Genomic DNA, 19,791 nt, shown 5'->3' with positions numbered 1-19,791 from the left:
CTTCCAGGACCCATCAGTCGAATTGAAATGAGGAAATTTGTGCTCCAGGTACAGAGAGCAGGGCTGGGGCTGTGATGGAGCCGCCCTTCCTGCCTCTACCAGCCCACACGTGTGTCACCTCGTTCTGAATGAGCTTCCTCGTGCATCACAGCTGGGCTGGAGCGTTCTCTGGGCACACAGCTCCCTACAGCCGGGGCTGTGCAGGTTTCCAAGGCAGAGCTGTGTGTGTCCCATGGCCGCGTGCTGCTGTTGTGCTGTTTTCCTGCTGGAGCAGCCAGACGACATTCCGCAGGGAGGCTTTGGCTCCGTGATGAAATGACATCAGTGCAGATTATTAATTTAGGTTCATGATACCTTTGAGGTTCTTAGACAGCAGATGCGTATCCGTGCTAAGCGTGACTGTTCCAGATTCTGCGCATCGCTGTGTGGTTACACCAGGCTTGTGTGCCCCAGGCAGGTGCAGGGTTACTTTGGGAACCTGCTGCCATATGTCTGAGCCTCACTGAGAGCAGAACTCTTCCCTCTGCTGAGGTGCTTTCCTTTTGTTTCTCCTTTTAACTCACATCTCTGGAGGAGCTGCTATTCTTCCCTCTGCTCCTGGCAGTGCTGTGCTGAATGCAGCCTGGCTGTGCTGCGTGCAGCCCTTTGTGTTCTGAGACCTTATGGGCTGAGGAGAAGCACTTTGGCTTCTGCGGAGGGAAGGAGCCCCTTCTGGCTTAACAGGCACGGAACCACGTAGGGAACGTCTCTGCTCAGCATTACTGCAATGAGGAATTCAGCAACAGTTTGAGAATGAGAGGGGGGAAAAAGGCCTGAAGTTGGGATGTGTCCCACGGGTCTGACAGCAGCTCCTGCCCTCCTGGAGGTTGTTACCAGCTCACACAGCTCCAGCTTTTGAGTCAGGAGAGATGCTGCACGAACAGAGGATGCACAGAGATGACGTGGTTGTCTCACGGTGCTCGTATTGGGTGGTCTCACCCTAAACGATGGGAAAGCCCATCCCAGGACCCCCACTTCCAGTCCAGCCTGGAGAAACCACCTCTGAACTCTGCAAAGCTTGTCAATGAACAGACAGCGGGGAGCTTCCTTGGCATAGCAGGGCAGCACGTCGTGCATCGCTCTCTCTTCTCCCACGGGAGGAGCCCGGTGGCACGGGGCTGCTGCCCTGACATTGCTGCAAAGGAGAAGGAACAGGAATGCAGTGAGTGGTGCTGCTGCTCCCGCAGCCTCACAACGACCTTCCTGGGGCCGCACACAGCAGGGCATGGGAGGGTCGGGCTGAGGGCAGCGTGCAGCCAGCTCCGTCACTGTATTTACATGGATTTGTGCAAGTTCTGTGACTGGGAACACGGTGAAATTAGAGCTGGTTTCCAAAGGGCGCTCTTAGAAACACGCAGTCCCTGTTCACAGCCTGCTGAGCCGCCTTTGGACAGCAGTGGGGGCAGTCCTTTGCCGTGCCAGGCCCAGCACCAGGCTCAGCCCACGCTGTTTGTGTTGCTGTTAATCATTTGTGCTGTTTGCTGCGTCACTGAGGTGAGCGACCTTCTGCCCGTGAGCTGCAAATCACAGTCTGTGCTTGTGTGGGGCTGGGAGATGCCGTAACTGTTAGAGGGGCTGGGAAAGGAGTCCAGGAAAGCGCTGCACCCCTCCAGAGGCTGCCCCAGGGCTCACCGCTGCTTATGGCAGGGGCTGCAGCCCACCCAGCCAACCCTGTGCTGGTACAGCCCCTGCAGGGCCGCAAACTGGGCCAGGTCTGCTTGGGCTGACCTGGAGGAGGGTTTGGGTGCTGGAGGCGCCGCGCTGCTCCGTGTGCGTTCAGCTCGTGTGGCCAAACCCCGGTGTGAGATCCAGCTGCTGGGATGTGCAGTGTGCGGCTCTGCCGCCCTCTCTGCGTGACCCGAGGCTGCAGCCTCAGCCCGGGGAGAGCTGCAGCATCTGCTGTGTGCTGCGAGGAAGGCAGCCCCCCTCCAGAATGCCCCGGCTCCCAGGAAAGCTTTTATTATGGAAAATGCCAGCGATATTAAAAAGATTATATGCATCCATAGCGCTGGAAGGCCTGTCGCTGATTAAAATGGAAGGCAGAGGCCGGGAGAACGGGGGTGGCACCGAAACGATCGAGAGACTTATTTTGTAATGTCATCCGATGCCTCCTCTGCCCCCAGCCGGGCTGCGGGAGCTGCTCGGGGCACGGCAAGAATCCGCTCCCAATTTAGACCCGGGCAGACATTGTAATGAACTTGGATCGCCGCGGCAGCCCCGGGTACCAGCGAGGGAGCCGCAATGCCGGGCGGGGGGAGTCGTGGGGGGAGCCGGGCAGCGCCATTCGGAGCACATCGGAGCGGGGCTGGCGGCTCTGCCTAAAAATAATGGGAGGAAAAAAAAAACAAAAAGCTTGCAGCTCGCAGCGTCTGGCCGTGAGCCATGGGGGGCAGTACGGAGCCACACAGCATCCCCGCCTCCCGCATGCGGCGGGTTGGGGATCGGCGCCGCATCCCCGCGGCCCGCAGCGCACCGGGGGGGGCTGAACGCGGCTGCCCGGGGCCGAGGGGGGGAACGGCCGTGCCGGGGTTCGGGCGGCCCCGAAAGGGTTAAGGCGAGCGGCCGGACCTGCCCAGCCAGCCCGGCGGGTCGGCGGGCGGGCAGCGGCCGCCTCCAGCGCTCCCACCGGCACCGGGGGATCGGCAGCGGCACGGCGGGGCCGAGTGCGCGTAGGTAAGGACCGCGGGAGGAGGAAGGGAGGAGGGACGGACGGAGGGAGGAAGGTTCTGGACGCGGGTTGCGGAGGGCCGGGCCGGGCCGTGCGGTGCCGCTGCGCCGAGCCGGGCCCGCGGCTGCCCGAGTCCCGGCGGCACCGGGGGCGGCTGCGGCCCCCGAAGGGCTCCGGTGCTCGGGGCCGGGCCGCTCCGCTCCCTCCATTTCGTGCGCCGCTCCTCCCAGCCCTGCACCTGATTAAAGATTAAGCGAGCCTTCCCTTCCTCCCCGCTCCCTGCCGCGTTCCCCGGCCTCCCCGGCTGGTTTCCTCGCTCTGCCCTTTCCTCGTTCTCCCCTCGGGTCCCTCTCTCCCCCCGCCCCTCCCGTGCTCTCCCGGCCGTATTCTCCCACCTCCGCGCTCCCGGTGCCGGGTCGCAGCGATGAGGACCCGTCCCGGCGTCCTTCTCCCACCTGGCAGCCCCGAGCTCAAGGTCACTGCAGTAATTCCACACGCGGTGCCTTATCTCCCGCACAGCTTCTGTTTCACTGCCTTTATATTCTGGGGAAAGCCGTGCTGGACAAAACCTCCTCTTCTTTGCAGCGCTTCAGCCGGGCCGTGCCCCCCCCGCCCCCATCCCAGCCCCGTCTCCATCTCTTCCCATGCAGAATTCAGGTCCACCTGGCCCCGGTTCCCATCCCGACCCCGCGGTGCTGGGGCCGTGCCAGGCCCTGGACGTGTTGGCGGCAGGAGGGACGTCCCGCACCGCACCGCAGCGCTGCGCTTTGCTGGGCCGACGGCGCGGCTTTATCGCGGCTTTATCGCGGCTTTATCGCGGCTTTATCGCGGCTGTCGGAGGGCACAGTGCGGGTCGGAGTCCCGGGGGACTTTGCCGCACCGCCACCACCCTCACCCCGAAGCGTTCCCCGGGCGACAGGCAGCCAAAGGCCGCAGTGCCCGCAGCGCTGCGGGACGGACCGGGACGGGGAAGTGTCGGGAGAGAAACTTCAGCCGCCTGCGAGCGGCGGAGCCGGCAGCGTCACTCTGTGAGTCTGTGACTCACGGGGACGGCGGAGCTGCGGGGCCGGACCGGTTGTGTGACTGCGGGGCTCGGTGGCTGCGGTGCGGGGAGGTGCGGGGAGCCGGGGCGGCCGCTGGTTTCTTGCCGTCTGTGTGCGGCTGTGCTGCCGAGATAGGCCCGGGCCCGCCGGCTTATCGCGGAACTGCCGGTGAGTTTTGGTGCGGGAGTGCGAGGAGCTTCACCCGGCGCCAGCAGCTCTGCCCGTCGGCTCTGCTGATTCCAGGCACCGGGTGGGGATAGAGGCTCTTTCCCACCCGGCGGCTGAGGGGTCTGGCTCGTGTGGAGCAGGGAACAGCGCTGTAATGGGGTCATGGGGAACGGGCTCGGCACAGCCGTGTGGTTTTGCAACCTCTCTGTGGCGTGAAAGGACGGTGCTTCCCAGCAGGAAGGGATCGGGGCAGCTGCTGGTGTGTGAGGGAGGGAGGGACAACCTGCACGACAGGCTGCTTTGGGGACCTGCTGACAGTTATAGGAGCATTGCCACCACATTGCAGCAGCAGCCTCCCAGGTGCAGAAGAGGCTCAGGCAGGATCTGGGGTTTTGAGAAGGCTTTGTGTTGTCTGCCCACTGCTGGATGCCAGCGCTCTGACTTGGTGGCTCGTGGTTCCTCCTCAGGAGCAAAATAACCACGTTTGCTTGGAGAAATGACCCGGGCAGCTGCAGGTGCCAGTGGGTCAGGGCAGGTGCTGGTAGGTCAGGGCAGGCTTGGAGTCACGCTGGGGCTGGTCTTTGTGTGGTGCCTTCTGGGTGGCTCTGGAGCCTTAGCAGGGCTGCAGGCAGCGCGTGGGGCTGAGGCCTGGAGGCAGCCTGGGGCTGGAGGAGGGAGCTGCCATTTTCAGGTGGGTGCTTGTAGCAGCAGAAGCGCCTGCTAAAAGCTCATCCAAATGTTGCTGAATCTGAAGCCAAATCTCTCAGCAGCTCTGCAGTGCTAAGCTGTCGGTTTGCTGTACGATTCTTTCCCATCCTGCATCCCGCCTGCTTTCGGTGACCGTGAGCAGCTCACAACATGGCAATGGGCACTTCCACCTCGAGGGGTGCCCGAGGTGCTGTGGGATGGGGCTCTGGTGCCTGGGGCAGTGCTGAGGTGTCCCCGTTCCCCACTGCAGGCACTGGTGAGGCTGTGAGCGCCCGCAGACAGCGGGTCCTGGGCACGGCGCAAAGATGACCACGTCGGCCCTGCGCCGGCAGGTGAAGAACATCGTGCACAACTACTCGGAGGCGGAGATCAAGGTGCGGGAGGCCACCTCCAATGACCCCTGGGGCCCCCCCAGCTCCCTGATGTCGGAGATCGCGGACCTCACCTTCAACACGGTGGCCTTTGCTGAGGTCATGGGTATGATCTGGCGACGGCTGAACGACAGCGGCAAGAACTGGCGGCACGTGTACAAAGCCCTCACCCTGCTGGACTACCTCATCAAAACAGGCTCCGAGAAGGTGACCCACCAATGCCGGGAGAACCTGTACACCATCCAGACGCTGAAGGACTTCCAGTACGTGGACCGTGACGGCAAGGACCAGGGCATCAACATCCGGGAGAAGGTGAAGCAGGTGATGGCGCTGCTGAAGGACGAGGAGCGGCTGAAGCAGGAGCGGGCGCACGCGCTGCAGACGAAGGAGCGCATGGCCCTGGAGGGGATGGGCAGCGGCAGCCATCAGTCCACCTACGGCCGCCGTGCATCGCCCTACGGGGATGACTATGGCCGGACGCGGGGCTCACCTTCCTCCTTCAACTGTGAGTCCTGCCCTGGGGGCTGCGGGGGAGGAGGCTGTGCTGGTTCGCTGCACCCACCTGGTGTCCGTCGCTCCCCTCCTCTCTTAGGGTTGTAATGCTCAGCTGCCATAAAGCTGTGGCTCATTTGAGGTTGTAAGCATTTATGCTGGGGTACGTCCCTTTGGGAGACTGCACTGGAGCTGCAGACCTGGATGGGGCTGGGAGGAGGCTGACAGGTGGCTGATCTCCCCATAGTCCCAGCACCACTTCTTCACCTGTTCTTCTTTTTTCTCTTAGCTTCTTCCTCATCCCCACGATTCGCCTCCGACCTGGAGCAAGCGCGTCCCCAGACAACGGGTGAGGAGGAGCTGCAGCTGCAGCTCGCTCTGGCAATGAGTCGGGAGGAGGCTGAGAAGGTAGGGCAGTGGGGCAGGGGCTGCCCCGTACCCAGGGGTTTGGCCATTATGGAGAAGGGGAGGCTTGGGGCTGTGCATTGACCCGCAGCTGCACCAGGCTGCTCGCAGTGTGCCTGCATCCCAGTCACAGCAGGAATGGAGGCAGCACCATGGATGAGACACAGGCAACGAGCACTTCTCTGGGAACCTGGGATGGCAGGGGGTGGTCCTTCTTCATCACCAAACCTGATTGACTTCCACTGAGGGCTTCTAGTCCTGTCACTCATTGCTGTCACCTTTATCGGAGGCTGTTGTTGCAGGGGACAATCTGCCTCTGCCCATGGCTGCTCCTTTGGAGGAGGAGGAGCTGTGCGGGGGATGTGGGCAGCCAACAAGCCATGGCCTCAACTGCAATGCCTCCTCTGGGCTCATCCCTTCTCCTGTCTGCTCCACAGCCCCGTTTCCTTGGGGACAGATTATCTGCACGGCTGAGATTGTCGCTGGCTGGCACAGTGTGTGTGGAGCACACGGGGACGGACACACACACAAAGGACGCAGTCGCCAGCGTCCCCACATGTGGGCAGTGTCCTTGGGCAGGCAGCACGGTGTGCTAGCTGGACTAGGAGACATACTTAGCACAGCACTTAGCACTGCCCGCTTCCCCTGCCTGGTGGCTCTTTTGGAGACTGCACAGCATATGTGTATCCCTATTTCTGTCCTGGAATTGCAGTATTTATAGCTTCCACATTCTGCCATGATGTGTGCTGTAGGAACACGCTCCTGAAAGCACTGCCTGCTGGAGACCACCTGGGCTGTGCACGCTCCCGCATGCGTGTACAGCCGTGCACACACACACACCCCACATCACGGGGTGGTGATCAGGGCTGCCATAGCAGTACAGGGATGACCCCTCCCCAAGAGCTGCCTTGGCTGTGAGTGTCTGTATGGGGCTGACCCTGATCCCGGGCTGCTCGGGGCTCCCGGTGCTGGGCTCTGCAGTGAGCTGTGGGCAGTGTGAGGCAGCTGAGGGGCCGCAGGGTGCTGGCGGTGAGGATGGCACCCACTGAGCCGCTTGGCAAGCTGAGCTCCAGCTGAAATTTCACCCGATTTCCTCTGTTGGCAGAAGCCACTTCCTCCAATTTCCAGTACAGATGAAGAAAGGCAATTGCAGCTAGCGCTCGCGCTGAGCAAAGAGGAGCATGAGAAGGTACCTGTGCCCTGCAGCCCTGGGCGCTCCCGTCTCTTGCACTTGGGCTTCTCTCTGCCTCGTCCAGCAGCCCCGCTGCCGGCAGCACTCTCACGCTCGCTTTGCTTTCCCTGCTGTGGGGCTGCTCGCTGTGCGCTCTCCTGGTGCGCTCAGCCCTGTGCTCAAATGCTGGGACTTTTGGGGGATGCGGTGGCAGCTCCTGTGCTGGGTTTGTCTCCTGGAGAAGGTTCTGCTCTTGCTGCAGGACCGCTGGTGCTCACAGCTCCGTCCCTTGTTCCCTCCTGCAGGAGGTGAGGGCATGGCAAGGGGAGAACTCCCTGCTGCAAAGAGCCTTGGAGGAGACTGCCCAAGGTGGGGAGGAAGAGGAGGAAGAGGAGAAGATGAAGAAAAGCCAGGTGAAGCACCGGGGGCCTGGACGGCCACACATGCAGCATCTTAAGCAATGCTGTGGCCCTGGGCTGGGCTCTCAGGTCAGCCCTGGGCTCCCCTCATTTCTTTATTCCCTTTCTGTTTGCAGTCCTCTATCCTGGAGCTGGCAGATATATTCGGGCCGGCCCCAGCTCCTTCCAGCCACACGTCTGTTGACCCATGGGATATGCCAGGTGGGGGCTGCTGAAGCTTGGGGTGGCGGCACAGTCCTTTCCCCTCCCCCTGTCTCTGCCTGATCCCCAACTGGTCCACAATGAAGACCTTTGGCTTCTCCTCCCTTTGCTGCCCTGTTCTTTGTACAGCCGGGTGGTGCTGCTGATGGGAATCCACAGTCCTCAAGTGCATCCCTGATAGGCGTCACTCTTATCTGTGGTTTCCCTTGTCTTTTCAGATATGAAACCCAAAGCAGAGCCAGCGGCCTGGACTGGCACAGCAGACCCCTGGGTGCCAGTGCTATCCAGCAGCGGGGAGGCTGTGCCCCAAGCAGGCACCACGTCCCAGCAAACCACTGCTGGGCCCTGGGATTTCCCCCCTGCCTCTGCTGACCCATGGGGGAAGGCACCCACCTCGTCCGGCTTCTCCCCTTCAGACCCTTGGACAGCCACATCCCCACCGGCCCAGGGCTCCAGCACTGCACCGGCCACTGACCCTTGGGCTGCTGTGGCTGAGCCTAACCCTGGTAAGCAGCTTGGTGGTGATGGGGTTTTGCTAGGGACCATGCGCTGCGCTGGCTGTCCCTGACATCCTGGGTGCCCCTCCTTCTCCTGCAGCCAGCTCTGCTCTCCCACCAGACCTCCTCTTGCTCCTTGGTGTGCTGGAGACTTCACGGAACCTTTTGGTTGTAGTGCAAGCTAGTCAGGCTGCTGTACTTACCCTGGCACAGTTAATGAAGCCCTCCCAGAGGAGTGCTCTTGCAGTGGGGTGATGTTCCCTGTTGGTATCTATTGGCTTTGCCCCCTCTCAAACAGCCTGAGACAGGCCGGTTGGTGTCTGCAGATGAGGTGCTGCAGATGGGGGCTCTTTATAGGAGAAATCTTTGTTTCTGAGCTTGGTGCTGCTCTCGCTTCCTTCTCGGCTGCTTCCTCCCACCTCGTGGCAGTCCTGTGTCCACTGCCCACAACGCATGGGGAGCTGCTCAGACTTTTGGTCCCTAGGGGCAAGAGCATAACCAGAGCCGGGTGTAAGCGCTGGTCTTTAAACCATCACTTCGTGCTTTTTCCCTCCTGGCTGAGCTGCCTGGGGGGTATTTTCTGCTCAAGGCCAAGCTCCTGCTGTGGCCCATCCTGGTCACTCCGGGTTGATGCTTGCACTGACCGCAGCCCCCCCCTTGCTCCCATCCTTGAATCTCACCTCTTCCCCCCAGCTTCAGGGGGGGATGCTTTCGACCTGTTTGCAAAGCAACCCGAGGCAGCCGAGCAGCCGGACATGGAGCAATCACAGCCGCTCTCCTCGGTGAAGCCCGGCAGCCCCGCGGGTAAGCGGGGACACGGGGCGTTGTGGGCGGGCGGTGACGTTCCTCCATCGCTGTCCATGCTGGCGGTTCCAGGGGCACAGCCAGGAGCTGCTCCCAATTTTGTGCACGGCTCCTTGCTGGCGTGGACAAAGGCTGCTGTGCGTGCAGCCCGGGGGCAGTGGGGATGCCCTCGGTGCCCTGCGGTCCGCTCCCAGCGGCTGCAGCCCACTGACACGGCGCTCTCCCCCACCCCAGAGCCGGACCCTTTCGGCGACCTGTTCCCCGGCACCAAGCAGGACAAGAGCTTTGACCTCGCCAACCTGGCCGAGTCGCTGCCCGAATCCAGCAAGGAGCGGAAGGACTGTAAAACCCCCGAGGCTTTCCTCGGCCCCGCCGCCTCCTCGCTGGTCAACCTGGACTCGCTGGTGGCTCCGCCGCAGGCCGCCAAGACGCGCAACCCGTTCCTGTCGGGTGGGTGCGGGGCTGAGCCGCGGGGTGGGAGCGGGGGGCGGCGGGTCGTTCTGACGCTCCCCGTGTGTTCCCGCAGGGCTCAGCACGCCGTCCCCCACCAACCCGTTCAGCCTGGCCGAGCAGCCCAAGCCCACGCTCAACCAGATGCGGACCGGCTCCCCGGTGCCCGTGCTGCCCGCCGCCCTGCCCGCCAACGCCATGACCTACAGTGCGTCTCTGCCGCTGCCGCTCAGCAGCGTCCCCGCCGCCCTGCCCGCCTCCGCCAGTGCCTTCCCGCAGGCGGGGGCCGGCCCGTTCCCGGAGCTGCCCGGCGCTTTGCCGCAGCCTCTGCTGCCGCTGAGCGGCCCCCCGGCCCCGCAGGGAGGGCTCAACCCCTTCCTCTGAGGGCTGCGGGCCGGCACCGCGGAGCAGCTCCGCGCCCCTTCCCGGCCGTTCCCCCGCCGCTCCCTCCCCGCTCGCCCCGTCGGGGGCGGCCGGCAGCACGAACCGCCCGCAGGAGCCGCGCCCGGAGCGCTCCGTGGGCACCGGGACCGTCCGCTGTGCGCGCGGCGTCTGACTGCGGGGCGGACGGACGGACGGACGGACAGACAGACGGACAGACAGACAGACGGCTGCCTCCTGTCCGCTCCCGTTCCCTGTTAACGCTCCGTTCCCTTCACGTGCTGCCCTCGCCCCGGGGCTCCCGGCCGGTTCGCGCTCTCCCCGCTCTGGATGTTTCTCCGCTTGGGCGCCGTGTCCCCGCTCTCCAGCCCGGGTCAGCCCCAACCGCGTTGCCCTTCACGCTCCCCCGTGCCCCCCGGATGCCGTGCAGGGCCGGGCGCTCCGCCCCACGGGGAGCACCGGGAGCAGCGCTCGGTGCTGCGGGCAGCGCTGCTCGGGGGGTGGCAGGAAAGGGTGGGGGGCGTCGCGTTGTGCTTCAGCGCGTGCAGCCGGCAGAGCCGCTCCGCGTCCGAACCGCTGCGGCCGTCCCGGCAACCGGGAGCCACGAACTGACCGCGACAATAAAGAACTGGAACGGACACGGGCTGCTCCTCCTTACCGGGCTGCTCCCTCCTCCCCGTGCGGGGCGGGCTCGGCTCGAGGGCGGCCCCGCTCCTCCCCCCGCCGCCATGTTCGCGGCGCCGCTGCGCAGGGCCCGCAGGTACCGGGGAGGGGGCGGGGGGCGGCCCCGGGGGCGGCGGGACCGGGGGATGTGCTGCGGCACGTCGGGCGGTGCCGGCCCCGCTCCCTGCAGCGCCCTGTGCGCTGCTCCGTGCCGCTCCGTGCTGCTATTGCGTGCCCGAGCGCTGCCCTGAGCACTCCCTGCCCGCTTTCCGTGTCCCCCGAATCCTCCCCGTGCCCTCCCCTGCATCCCCTAAATCCTGCCTGTAGGCCCCCTGCCTTTCTCTCCCCTGCATCTCTCCTGTATCCTCCCTTTCGTGACCGTGTCTCCACCACGTTCCCTTCCTGCACCCCTTGCTGCTGCCCCTCATATCCGCGCACCCCTCCCTCTGCTCCCAGCACCAGGGTCTCCTTGTCCCCCTCCCAGCCCCCCTCGGGGTGCAGTAATACTGGGGCAGAGCCCGGGGGGGTTTCACTGGTTCACCGAGGGCTGTGGTTGTGCAGCGTGCCAGGGACACACCACCCCACGTCGGGCAACGTAGTGAATTAACGGGTGAATTAATGAGCCAACAACTAATGAGAGCATCCCGTGCTGCAGGCCGGTGTTCCTAGTGGGCAGCATGGCCATGGCCACGGCTGGGAGGAGCAGCCCGCCCCGCCGCGCCAACCGGCTCATCTACGAGAGGTCCCCGTACCTGCAGCAGCACGCACACAACCCCGTGGACTGGTGAGACAGAGCACACCGTGCCCTTCCTCCTCATCCTCTCCTAACGGTGCTCCCCATGTGCAGCTCCATAGTGGGCTCTGATGGCAGCTGTGAGAGCCGGCAGCTGCTCCTCATCCTCTGCAGGTACCCGTGGGGTCAGGAAGCCTTTGATAAAGCGAAGCAGGAGAACAAGCTGATCTTCCTGTCAGGTAACTGGCAGCCAGGTGCTCCTTATGTGTGTCAGTAAATGAGCTGTGGGTGAGGCTGCCTGGCGCTGATTCTTTCCCTCTGAGAGCTGTAACAGCTCTGCTGGGAGGAGGGCTGCATCCAGGGGCCACCAAAGCCCTTGTCCTGGGGGAGCTGAGGAATCCAGAGCAGGAGATGAGCCAGCAGGATGCCTCTGTGCTGCACCTCCACTCCTATGGCACAGAGCTGCACCGGGGGGTGGGTGCTGGGAAAGGCGGTGCCCCAGAGGGCGGTGGGCACAGCCGGAGCTGAGGGAGATCTGGGACTCTGCTCTCAGACAGGGGTGTGGGTGGGATGGTGCAGTGTGGGTTGTGATGGTCCGTGTGCTCCCATCCCAGGTCAGGCTGCTCCGTGGCCTCACCCTGTTGCTGCTCTTGCTTTCAGTGGGGTACTCCACCTGCCACTGGTGCCACGTGATGGAGGAGGAGTCCTTCAAGAACCCGGAGATTGGTGAGATCATGAGCAAGAACTTTGTGTGCATCAAGGTGGATCGTGAGGAGCGGCCGGACGTGGACAAAGTGTACATGACCTTCGTGCAGGTGGGGGAGGTGCAGCAGGGCCAGGGCACGCTCTGCCCTTCTCTCTTGAGGTTCATTTTGTGTTCCCGAGGAGCTTCCTATGAGATCCTTGTGCCCCGTGTCCACAGGCCACCAGCGGTGGAGGGGGATGGCCGATGAGCGTCTGGCTGACTCCGGACCTCAAGCCCTTTGTTGGGGGCACGTATTTCCCCCCTGAGGACAGCACCCACCACGTGGGCTTCCGGACTGTGCTGCTCCGCATTGCAGAGCAGGTAGAGCGGGCGGCTGGGGGCAGTGCTCAGGAATGGGGGGTGGTGGGGAGCAGTGACTGAGGAAATGGGGGTGGGGGTGGGGATGGGGATGCGCTGCTCATGGGGAGGGCACTGGGAAGTGGAGGCGAAGGTTGGGCTGGGAGGCAGAAAGAAAGGCAAGAAGAGGAAGCAGTGATTTTCTCCCTGCCGCTCAGTGGAGGCAGAACAAAGAGGACTTGCTGCAGAGCAGCCAGAGGATCCTGGAAGTGCTGCGCTCCCTGTCCCGGGTGGGCACACAGGACCGGCAGGCAGCCCCCCCAGCCCAGGACGTGCTGACCACCTGCTTCCAGCAGCTCTCTGGCTCCTACGACGAGGATTATGGTGGCTTCTCACAGTGCCCCAAGTTCCCCACCCCAGGTCAGTGCGGTCCCTGTGGCTGAGCCCTGCTGGGCACAGAGCTCACCCTGCAGCCTGTCCCTGTCTTTCAGTGAATCTGAATTTCCTCTTCACCTACTGGGCCCTGCACAGAACAACCCCAGAAGGGGCCAGAGCGCTGCGGATGTCACTGCACACTCTGAAGATGATGGCACATGGGGGCATTCATGACCACATCGGTCAGGTAGGAGGAATGGCCAGGGGTTAAACCATGGCTGGAGCTCAGTGGTGACATCAGTGTGTTCCTCTCAGGGCTTCCACCGCTACTCCACCGACCGGCACTGGCACGTCCCGCACTTTGAGAAGATGCTGTACGACCAGGGGCAGCTGGCAGCTGTGTACAGCAGAGCCTTCCAGGTGTGGCTGTGGGCTCCCATCGGTGGGCACAGAGCACTCCCATTCCCCATCTATAGCGCTCCTCGTGCAGGCAGGAGTTCTGTGCAGCTCTGTTATATGAACCCTTCAGGCTCTAAATCTGCCTCGTCTTTAAAGTCCTTGCACGCTCACAGCACTTCTCCCCCTTGTAGCTCTTCACGTGTCCTGTTACTTCTTGCCGTGTCTCTTCCCCCTGCCCGCTGTAGCACAGCAGAGCGATCACCACCTCCTCTCTCCTGCAGATCTCTGGTGATGAGTTCTTTGCTGACGTTGCTGCTGACATCCTGCTGTACGCCTCGCGGGACCTGGGCAGCCAGGTGTGTTCCCCGAGTGGAGCCAGGCAGGGGAGTCACTTACCTGCCCTGGCTGGGATGCAGTGCTGTGCTGCAGGGCTGCCCCCACAGCTGGATGTATCTGCTGTTTTCTCCCCAGGCTGGAGGCTTTTACAGTGCAGAGGATGCAGATTCCTACCCAACAGCCACCTCCAGTGAGAAGCGGGAGGGAGCTTTCTGTGTGTGGGCAGCTGAGGAGGTCCGGGCTCTGCTCCCTGACCCGGTGGAGGGGGCTGCAGAGGGGACAACCCTGGGAGATGTCTTCATGCACCACTACGGGGTGAAGGAGGAGGGCAATGTGAGCCCCAGCAAGGTGAGGGGTTGTACAGAGCTCACTGGGGGCGTTGCTGGACCCGAGGCACGTGGGTCCAAGCCTTGTGGGGCTGGGTGGTGTTCTTAGAGTGCAGTTCTCCTTCCAGGACCCCCATAAGGAGCTGCAGGGCAAAAACGTCCTCATTGTGCGCTCCTCCCCAGAGCTGACGGCCGCACGCTTTGGGCTGGAGCCGGCCCAGCTGAGTGCTGTGCTGCAGGAGGGCAGGAACAGGCTGCAGGCAGCCCGGGCACAGCGCCCGCGGCCCCACCTGGACACCAAGATGTTGGCCTCGTGGAATGGTGAGTGGGTCTGCAGCCATCTGTGCAGCTGCTGCTGGTGTGGGATATTGCTGTGCTGGGCTTTTTCATTTTCTTTTTGCCAGCAGAGAGCAGCAAAACTCTTCTGTGGTGCAGCCTGCTTGGCAGGGCAGGGAGGGATGGGACCGAGGTCTGTGCCCACCCAGTGTCAGCGGGGTGAGAACAGGGTGCTGTCCCTGTCCTTGTGGGATGTTTCTTTGTGCCTGAGCTGTCCCTGTGCCCACGCAGGACTGATGATCTCAGGCTTTTCCCAGGCTGGAGCAGTGCTGGCCAAGCAGGAGTACGTGAAGCGGGCAGTGCAGGCAGCTGCCTTTGTGCGCAGGCACCTCGTGGAGCCGGGCAGTGGCAGGTTGCTGCGGAGCTGCTACCGTGGTGAGGCCGATGTGGTGGAGCAGAGGTGAGTGGTGGTGCACGAAGGGTTACTCAGCCCGAGTCCTTTCCATTTCCTGTCTCTGGAAGTGGTAAGAGCCTTCCTGTTCTGCTGCGTACCCGCACTGCCCCATACGGAGCCTTGGCACAGCCATGGCTGAGCTCGGGAAGTAGCCAAGGTGGTGTCTCCTTGGTCATGGACAGCAGTGAGGAGGGTTTCCCCCAGCCTGCCCTGCTGGGCTGCAGACACTGATGTCTATCCCTGTCTGCCATTGCAGTGCCACTCCCATTCATGGGTTCCTGGAGGATTACGTCTTCATCATCCAGGGTCTCTTTGACCTCTACGAAGCTTCCCTGGACCAGAGCTGGCTGGAGTGGGCCCTGCAGCTCCAGCACACACAGGACAAGCTCTTCTGGGACCCCAAGGGCTTTGCATACTTCTCCAGTGAGGCTGGTGACCCCTCGCTGCTGCTGCGCCTGAAGGACGGTGCGTGGGGACCCTGGGCAGGGCAGGGGTGGTGCTGGCACTGGGCTGACTGTGACACCGTGTCCCCTGCAGACCAGGATGGAGCGGAGCCCGCTGCCAACTCCGTCACTGTCACAAACCTGCTCCGAGCAGCCTCGTACTCCGGCCACATGGAGTGGGTGGAGAAGGCTGGGCAGATCCTGGCTGCCTTCTCTGAGAGGCTGCAGAAGATCCCGCTGGCCCTGCCAGAGATGGCCCGTGCCACTGCCCTGTTCCATCACACCCTCAAACAGGTACGGGCTGGCGTGCCCTCCTCCATTCTGGGTGCAGGAGTGGGGACATGGAACCTCAGCCCTTTGCACCTGTGTTGTCCCTGGACAGGTGGTGATCTGTGGGGACCCCCAAGGAGAAGACACCAAAGAGATGCTTCGCTGTGTGCACTCCACCTTTATCCCCAACAAGGTAGAGCAGCCAGCCTGTCCCTGTCCTGTCCTTGTGGCTGAAGCCACACTCCCCACCACTGTTGCAACCCCACTGTGTCCCCAGCATGGCTGTAGCATCCCCTGGCCAAGGCACCAACGTCCCTCTGTTACCCAACGGGGGTGAGCTGGGACAGTTCCCTTGTCTGTCCCCATGTCAGCTGCCCATGGAGGCCATGTTCTGTGAGTGCCTGGCAGTAGTCGGTGATGGTTTCAGAGGGACAGGAGCCCTCTCCATGGGGATGCAACACTCAGTCCTCCCCATGCTGCCCCTGCAGTGCCTTGCTCCCCATGCTGCATCTGAGCCCTCTCTGCTCTGCCTTGATTACTCTTGCTTCCTCGGAAGGATTACAGTGGGTGACCCAGTTTGCAGGCTGGGAAAGCACTGTGTTGCTTTGAGCTCCCCTCTGCCATCCCCACGGACACTCCAGCTGCCCCCTGGGCGGGGGGTGCAGCTGATGGCTCCAGGAGCACAGCAGCGTCTTTGGGAGGCTGAGGCTGGGCACAGGCAGGAGATGTGCAATGGGATGTAGAGCTGGCACAAGGTGGGCACTGAGTGGACCCTGGCTGTGTTCAGTGCCTCCTGCACCTGCCCCTCCTGGCTGCGCAGGACACAAGGTGCAGCCCCTCCATTTCCCATCCCTCTGGCTGCTCCCTCCCTCCCTCCCACCCCAGCAGCAGCCCCAGTGCTGCAGCCCTGAGTCACAGCCCCAGGGATGCAGCTGCTCTGGGATCTGGGGCTGGAGGAGACGTCAGCATCGCCCCCGCTCCCCGACGCTGGCAGGGCGCTGGGGGCCAGCCCGGGCTGCTGGAATGCAATTAATTAGGTCGCTCCAGTAATTAATTCCTTACAAACCTCACATTGAAATCCTTGCTGTAATGAGAAGCCAATGATAAGGCAGTATTGAGGGTACCAGCAGATTGAGACAGGCGCTGGTAGATGGAGGAGCCCTGTGCTGGGGTGCAGTTCTGCTGTGCTGCCTTCCCTGTGCCACTGCCAGGGCCATCGGTGTGACCAGATGCCACCCACCCCATCACTGCCCTCCCCATGGCTGTGTTTGCCCTGGGGCCAGCGGGCTGGATCACCATCCTGGTTGAGATCCCGGCCCTATTAATGGTCTTTAGGGTAATTATGGAGGATCCCATTATCTCCTCAGCTGCAGCATGTGAGCTCCCTGGCTCGCCTTTATCCTGGCCCCGCAAGAGGACCTTAGGGAGCTTGTGAGAAAAATGAATAATGAATTTCAGATTGGACATGAATTGGTAATTAATCACTCCTGGAATTAATTCCAGACAAAGGCAGAGAGGGGGGAGGGCAGGGGGAGCAGGCTGAGGGCCAGGCAGGGGCCGAGCAAGGTGGGCTGTGTGTGCTCCCAGCCGTCCTTATCAGCCCGCGAGGCCCGAGGCTTGAACAAATGTTTTCCTTTCCAAAGAAGCTCGTTATCCCAGCAGCTCTGTCCTTTTCCTCCCGGTGCCACATGCCCAATGCTGTGCCGTGCTCTGGGGAGCTGTGGGAGCAGGGCTGCCATTGCAAGGGGTGATGCTGTGCTCCTCCACCCCTCCCCTTCCTTCCTCTGCAGGTGCTGATGCTCGCAGACGGAGACCGTGCTGGGTTCCTTTACCGCCAGCTGCCATTCCTGTCTTCCCTGGAGAGGAAAGAGGGCAAAGCCACCGCCTACGTCTGCAGCAACTTCACCTGCTCCCTGCCTGTCACCGAGCCCCGTGCCCTGCAGGAGCTGCTCTGCGCCTGAGCCCCTTTGTCCCACCAAGAGGACTGGGCTGCTTTGGGTATTCAGTCTGAGTCCCAGCACCCCAAACCCCTGTGGTGCCATGGGGGGCCGCATGGCCCTGCTGGTGCCCCCCCTGCACCTGTGCTCATCAGTAGCAACTTCTTGCAGAGGGAAGAGAAACGAATACAAGTCCCAGCGTTAACACAGCGGTCGGATGCAAAAACTACTTCTGGTTCCTATAGCAACCTGGGGTAATTGCTGAATGCTCCTGGGTGAGCTCGAGGTCAGGTGCTTGTGGAGGTGTTACTGCGGGCAGCTGCGGTGCTTTTCAATGACAGGGCAGTCTGTAATGTCCATCAGTTACATTGGGGCTGCTCCCAACACTGGGCACAGGCTGCATGAGACCAAACCTGAGCACTTCCAACACAACTCTGCTTTGCCAAGGATGGATGCATGGCGTGGCCTGCACAGGGAGCTTCCAAAGGAGCTTCTCTCCTTGTGATGCTGTGTCCCACCCGGCCCAGTGCCCACTGTGTGCTGCCTGCTGCCATCCCAGCACAGCGCTGCCCTGGCTGGTGGCAGATGGCAGTGGTGCTCTCAGGGCGTTCCAAGGGGCTGTGCCAAGGCCTGGGTACTTGGCCAGGAGAAATGCCTTTGAAGTCAAAGAGGAATGTTGCACCTCGTCTGCTGAATGCTTCCTGTGCTGTGGACGGGGCGGCTGTTGTTGGTTTTTTATTTTTTATGTTTTAAAAGCTGAAGTGTTTCTGGAAAGCCAGCTGCAAAGCGCTGCCTCTGGCGGATGGCTGCTGCCTTCTGCTTTCTTTGCTTTTCGAGTTGCTGTTGTTTTCTAACTGGACACCTTTGCTGGGGGGGTTGATGTGACTCCCCATCCCCACAGCACGCAGGGCAGACCGGTGCTGCATCCACCCCACACCGTCATTTGGGGATCTGGAGGTGGCCACCCCGTGGTGACAGTCATCCCCAAAGGGCTCGGGTATGGGGTGCTATGCTGTGCTATGCTGTGCTATGCTGTGCCATGCCAAAGGCTGCGGGTGCCTTTCCCCACTCCCCACTGAGTGTCAGCATGTCTCTGTCTGCAGCCGTTGGGCAGAGCTGTGCTGGGAAGGGGCTGTCAGAAAGAATTGAGCTGAGTGGCCAAAGAAAAGAAAATGGGGAAAAGTTCTCTGTGGCAAATAAACGCTGCTGTGGCACTTGTGGTGCTGCATTTTGTGTGTGGACAGACATGGGGTTCACCCTGAGGCTGCACTGGACTCGTATCACTGCACAGCACAGTGGTGCATCCCATTTGCTCCATGGGGAGCGATGCAGCCCACTGTGTCCCCTTGGGGTGCCCACAGATGCAGCCCCTCAGTGCCCTGTGCCGTGTGTTCCTTCCCCCCACACACCACTGAGACTGCGGCTCTGTTTTAATGAGGCTTTCCCTCTAATTAACATTCTCTGGCTTTGCCGGCGCGGTGCCGTCCGCTTTTATCCCGGTATTGATGTGACACCAATGCAGAGGGGCTGTGGAGGCTGTTTGCCAGTGGGGATGGTGTGGCTGCAGGGGGGGCTGCAGGGCTCCCACCGCCCCTTCTGGGGCTCCCTGCAGGTGTGCAGCTCTGTGTGTGGGTGGGCAATTAGGCAACACCTGAGAACCCAACTGCTGCTGCCTGAGCAGGCAATTAGCATCAGTGTGGAAGGGCAGGTTTGGGGGCTGTAGGGGTTCTGGTGTGGGGCAAGTTTGCCCTTTGCCTGTTCCAAGATATCCCAGGGGTCTTCTCCCCACATGGTGCTCAGTGGTCCTGAGCAAGTGCTGTGTCTGTGGAGTGGTTCCTTCCCTCCTTTGAAGGGGAGCGGGCGCTCAGAGCAGGATTAGGCAGTGGTTTGAGGCCATGACACGGCTATTAATCCTCCTCTAATATGGTTTTGGTATTTACTGACCATGGTAACTATTGCGTTAAATCTAAATTAAATGTGTGTTTTGGAGGCTTTACAGAAGGCGAGGGAGGGTGTTTGCAGAGAGCAGTGCCTCACTGGGGAGGAAGGCTCTGCCTCCTTGGTACCAGGATGGGCCGGGGGCTCTGGGGTGCACAAAGGGAGGGGATGGGAGCTGGGAGCCACTGGGTGGGCCCAGATGTGGGACCCGTTTATGGCTGTGAGGTGGCTGTCCCCACATCTCCTCCCTGTCCCCACCACCTGCGAATCTGGGACAGGCAGAGCCAGGCTCGCCGCAATTATCTGCAGATTAAGGCAGCTAATTTAGTTTGAGTTACAGAGAGTAGATTGGGTCGATATGTTGGGGTGAAGCACGGGCAGGAGGAATCAATAGGCTCTCAGCAAAGCAGATGACAGGCTGTGCATCCCAGCGTGGAGGCTTTGGGGCCACGGCAGTGGGAGAGGTGGAGATGCAGAGCTCTGTGGTGCCAGTGGGGCTCGGCCCCTGACCCCCTGCTCCCCTCTGACACAGCACTGCAATGGGAGTAAGGTCCTTTTTCATGGCTGACAGCCCATCAATATTTATAGCAGCCCATTAAAAATGTCCACCGCATCCCAAATTAGTCACAGGGCCGTGCATGGTGCCCGAGCGCTGCTTACGGTGGCAGTGAGGTCACTGCAGGCGAGGTGTGGGTGCCATTACTGCATGGAGCTGAGCAGTGCATCAGTATTTTGGTGAATGAATGGAAACTAAAGGTGGAAAGAAGAGGACAAAGCTATTC

General features: G+C 61.9%; 3 protein-coding genes across 16 annotated transcripts; 2 read left to right on the top strand and 1 right to left on the bottom strand.

Annotated features, from left to right (window-relative positions):
* The first annotated feature begins 1,408 nt into the window (after positions 1-1,408).
* EPN3 (epsin 3) lies at positions 1,409-10,455 on the top strand. Of its 8 annotated transcripts, none has more exons than XM_085522631.1 (10): positions 1,409-1,533; positions 4,877-5,502; positions 5,779-5,897; positions 7,000-7,083; positions 7,371-7,478; positions 7,601-7,685; positions 7,904-8,191; positions 8,876-8,986; positions 9,221-9,436; positions 9,513-10,455. In XM_085522631.1, exons 2-10 carry the CDS (start codon positions 4,932-4,934, stop codon positions 9,818-9,820), a joined length of 1,890 nt encoding a protein of 629 aa, XP_085378757.1. In that variant the 5' UTR covers positions 1,409-1,533; positions 4,877-4,931; the 3' UTR covers positions 9,821-10,455. The 8 variants fall into 8 exon arrangements, with proteins under 8 accessions (XP_085378757.1, XP_085378758.1, XP_015735689.2 ...); XM_015880203.3 differs by lacking the exon at positions 1,409-1,533 and adding an exon at positions 2,574-2,712; XM_085522630.1 differs by lacking the exon at positions 1,409-1,533 and adding an exon at positions 3,058-3,182.
* LOC146757345 (uncharacterized) lies at positions 1,983-3,343 on the bottom strand. Its single transcript, XM_085522654.1, has 3 exons — positions 3,307-3,343; positions 3,103-3,250; positions 1,983-2,357 (listed from the first exon to the last, which is right to left on the bottom strand). The coding sequence occupies exons 1-3, from the start codon at positions 3,341-3,343 to the stop codon at positions 2,210-2,212; spliced, it is 333 nt and encodes a 110-aa protein (XP_085378780.1). The 3' UTR covers positions 1,983-2,209.
* On the top strand, positions 10,237-18,285 carry SPATA20 (spermatogenesis associated 20). 7 transcript variants are annotated; one of them, XM_015880201.3, is made up of 17 exons: positions 10,237-10,577; positions 11,136-11,264; positions 11,388-11,452; positions 11,874-12,028; positions 12,136-12,279; positions 12,474-12,675; positions 12,747-12,877; positions 12,946-13,050; positions 13,311-13,385; positions 13,501-13,713; positions 13,820-14,012; positions 14,259-14,427; positions 14,678-14,886; positions 14,959-15,158; positions 15,247-15,327; positions 16,925-17,132; positions 17,243-18,285. In XM_015880201.3, exons 1-16 carry the CDS (start codon positions 10,237-10,239, stop codon positions 17,093-17,095), a joined length of 2,583 nt encoding a protein of 860 aa, XP_015735687.2. In that variant the 3' UTR covers positions 17,096-17,132; positions 17,243-18,285. The 7 variants fall into 7 exon arrangements, 6 of the variants coding, with proteins under 6 accessions (XP_015735687.2, XP_085378752.1, XP_085378753.1 ...); XM_085522626.1 differs by having other exon boundaries at positions 11,352-11,452; XM_085522627.1 differs by having other exon boundaries at positions 16,925-18,285.
* Positions 18,286-19,791: the final 1,506 nt, after the last annotated feature.

The sequence above is a fragment of the Coturnix japonica genome, chromosome 23 (genome assembly GCF_054131305.1).
Source record: "Coturnix japonica strain WE chromosome 23, WE-NBRP24, whole genome shotgun sequence".
Classification (NCBI taxonomy): Eukaryota; Metazoa; Chordata; class Aves; order Galliformes; family Phasianidae; genus Coturnix; species Coturnix japonica.
The sequence above is the reverse complement of the archived record's forward strand: the minus strand, read 5'-3'. Positions and strand labels throughout refer to the sequence as shown.

Excerpts from the sequence above, each read along its gene's own strand:
- LOC146757345 (XM_085522654.1), bottom strand. The coding sequence starts at position 3,343 with ATGGAGACGGGGCTGGGATGGGGGCGGGGGGGGCACG. Across the intron at positions 3,251-3,306 it reads ATGGGGGCGGGGGGGGCACG|AATATAAAGGCAGTGAAACA; the intron begins GCCCGGCTGAAG and ends GGCTTTCCCCAG. Across the intron at positions 2,358-3,102 it reads CCGGCACCGGGAGCGCGGAG|GCAGAGCCGCCAGCCCCGCT; the intron begins GTGGGAGAATAC and ends CATTATTTTTAG.
- EPN3 (XM_085522631.1), top strand. The coding sequence starts at position 4,932 with ATGACCACGTCGGCCCTGCGCCGGCAGGTGAAGAACATCGTGCACAAC. Across the intron at positions 5,898-6,999 it reads GTCGGGAGGAGGCTGAGAAG|AAGCCACTTCCTCCAATTTC; the intron begins GTAGGGCAGTGG and ends CTCTGTTGGCAG. Across the intron at positions 7,084-7,370 it reads GCAAAGAGGAGCATGAGAAG|GAGGTGAGGGCATGGCAAGG; the intron begins GTACCTGTGCCC and ends TCCCTCCTGCAG.
- SPATA20 (XM_085522626.1), top strand. The coding sequence starts at position 10,237 with ATGCCGTGCAGGGCCGGGCGCTCCGCCCCACGGGGAGCACCGGGAGCA. Across the intron at positions 10,578-11,135 it reads CCGCTGCGCAGGGCCCGCAG|GCCGGTGTTCCTAGTGGGCA; the intron begins GTACCGGGGAGG and ends CCCGTGCTGCAG. Across the intron at positions 12,029-12,135 it reads TGTACATGACCTTCGTGCAG|GCCACCAGCGGTGGAGGGGG; the intron begins GTGGGGGAGGTG and ends CCGTGTCCACAG.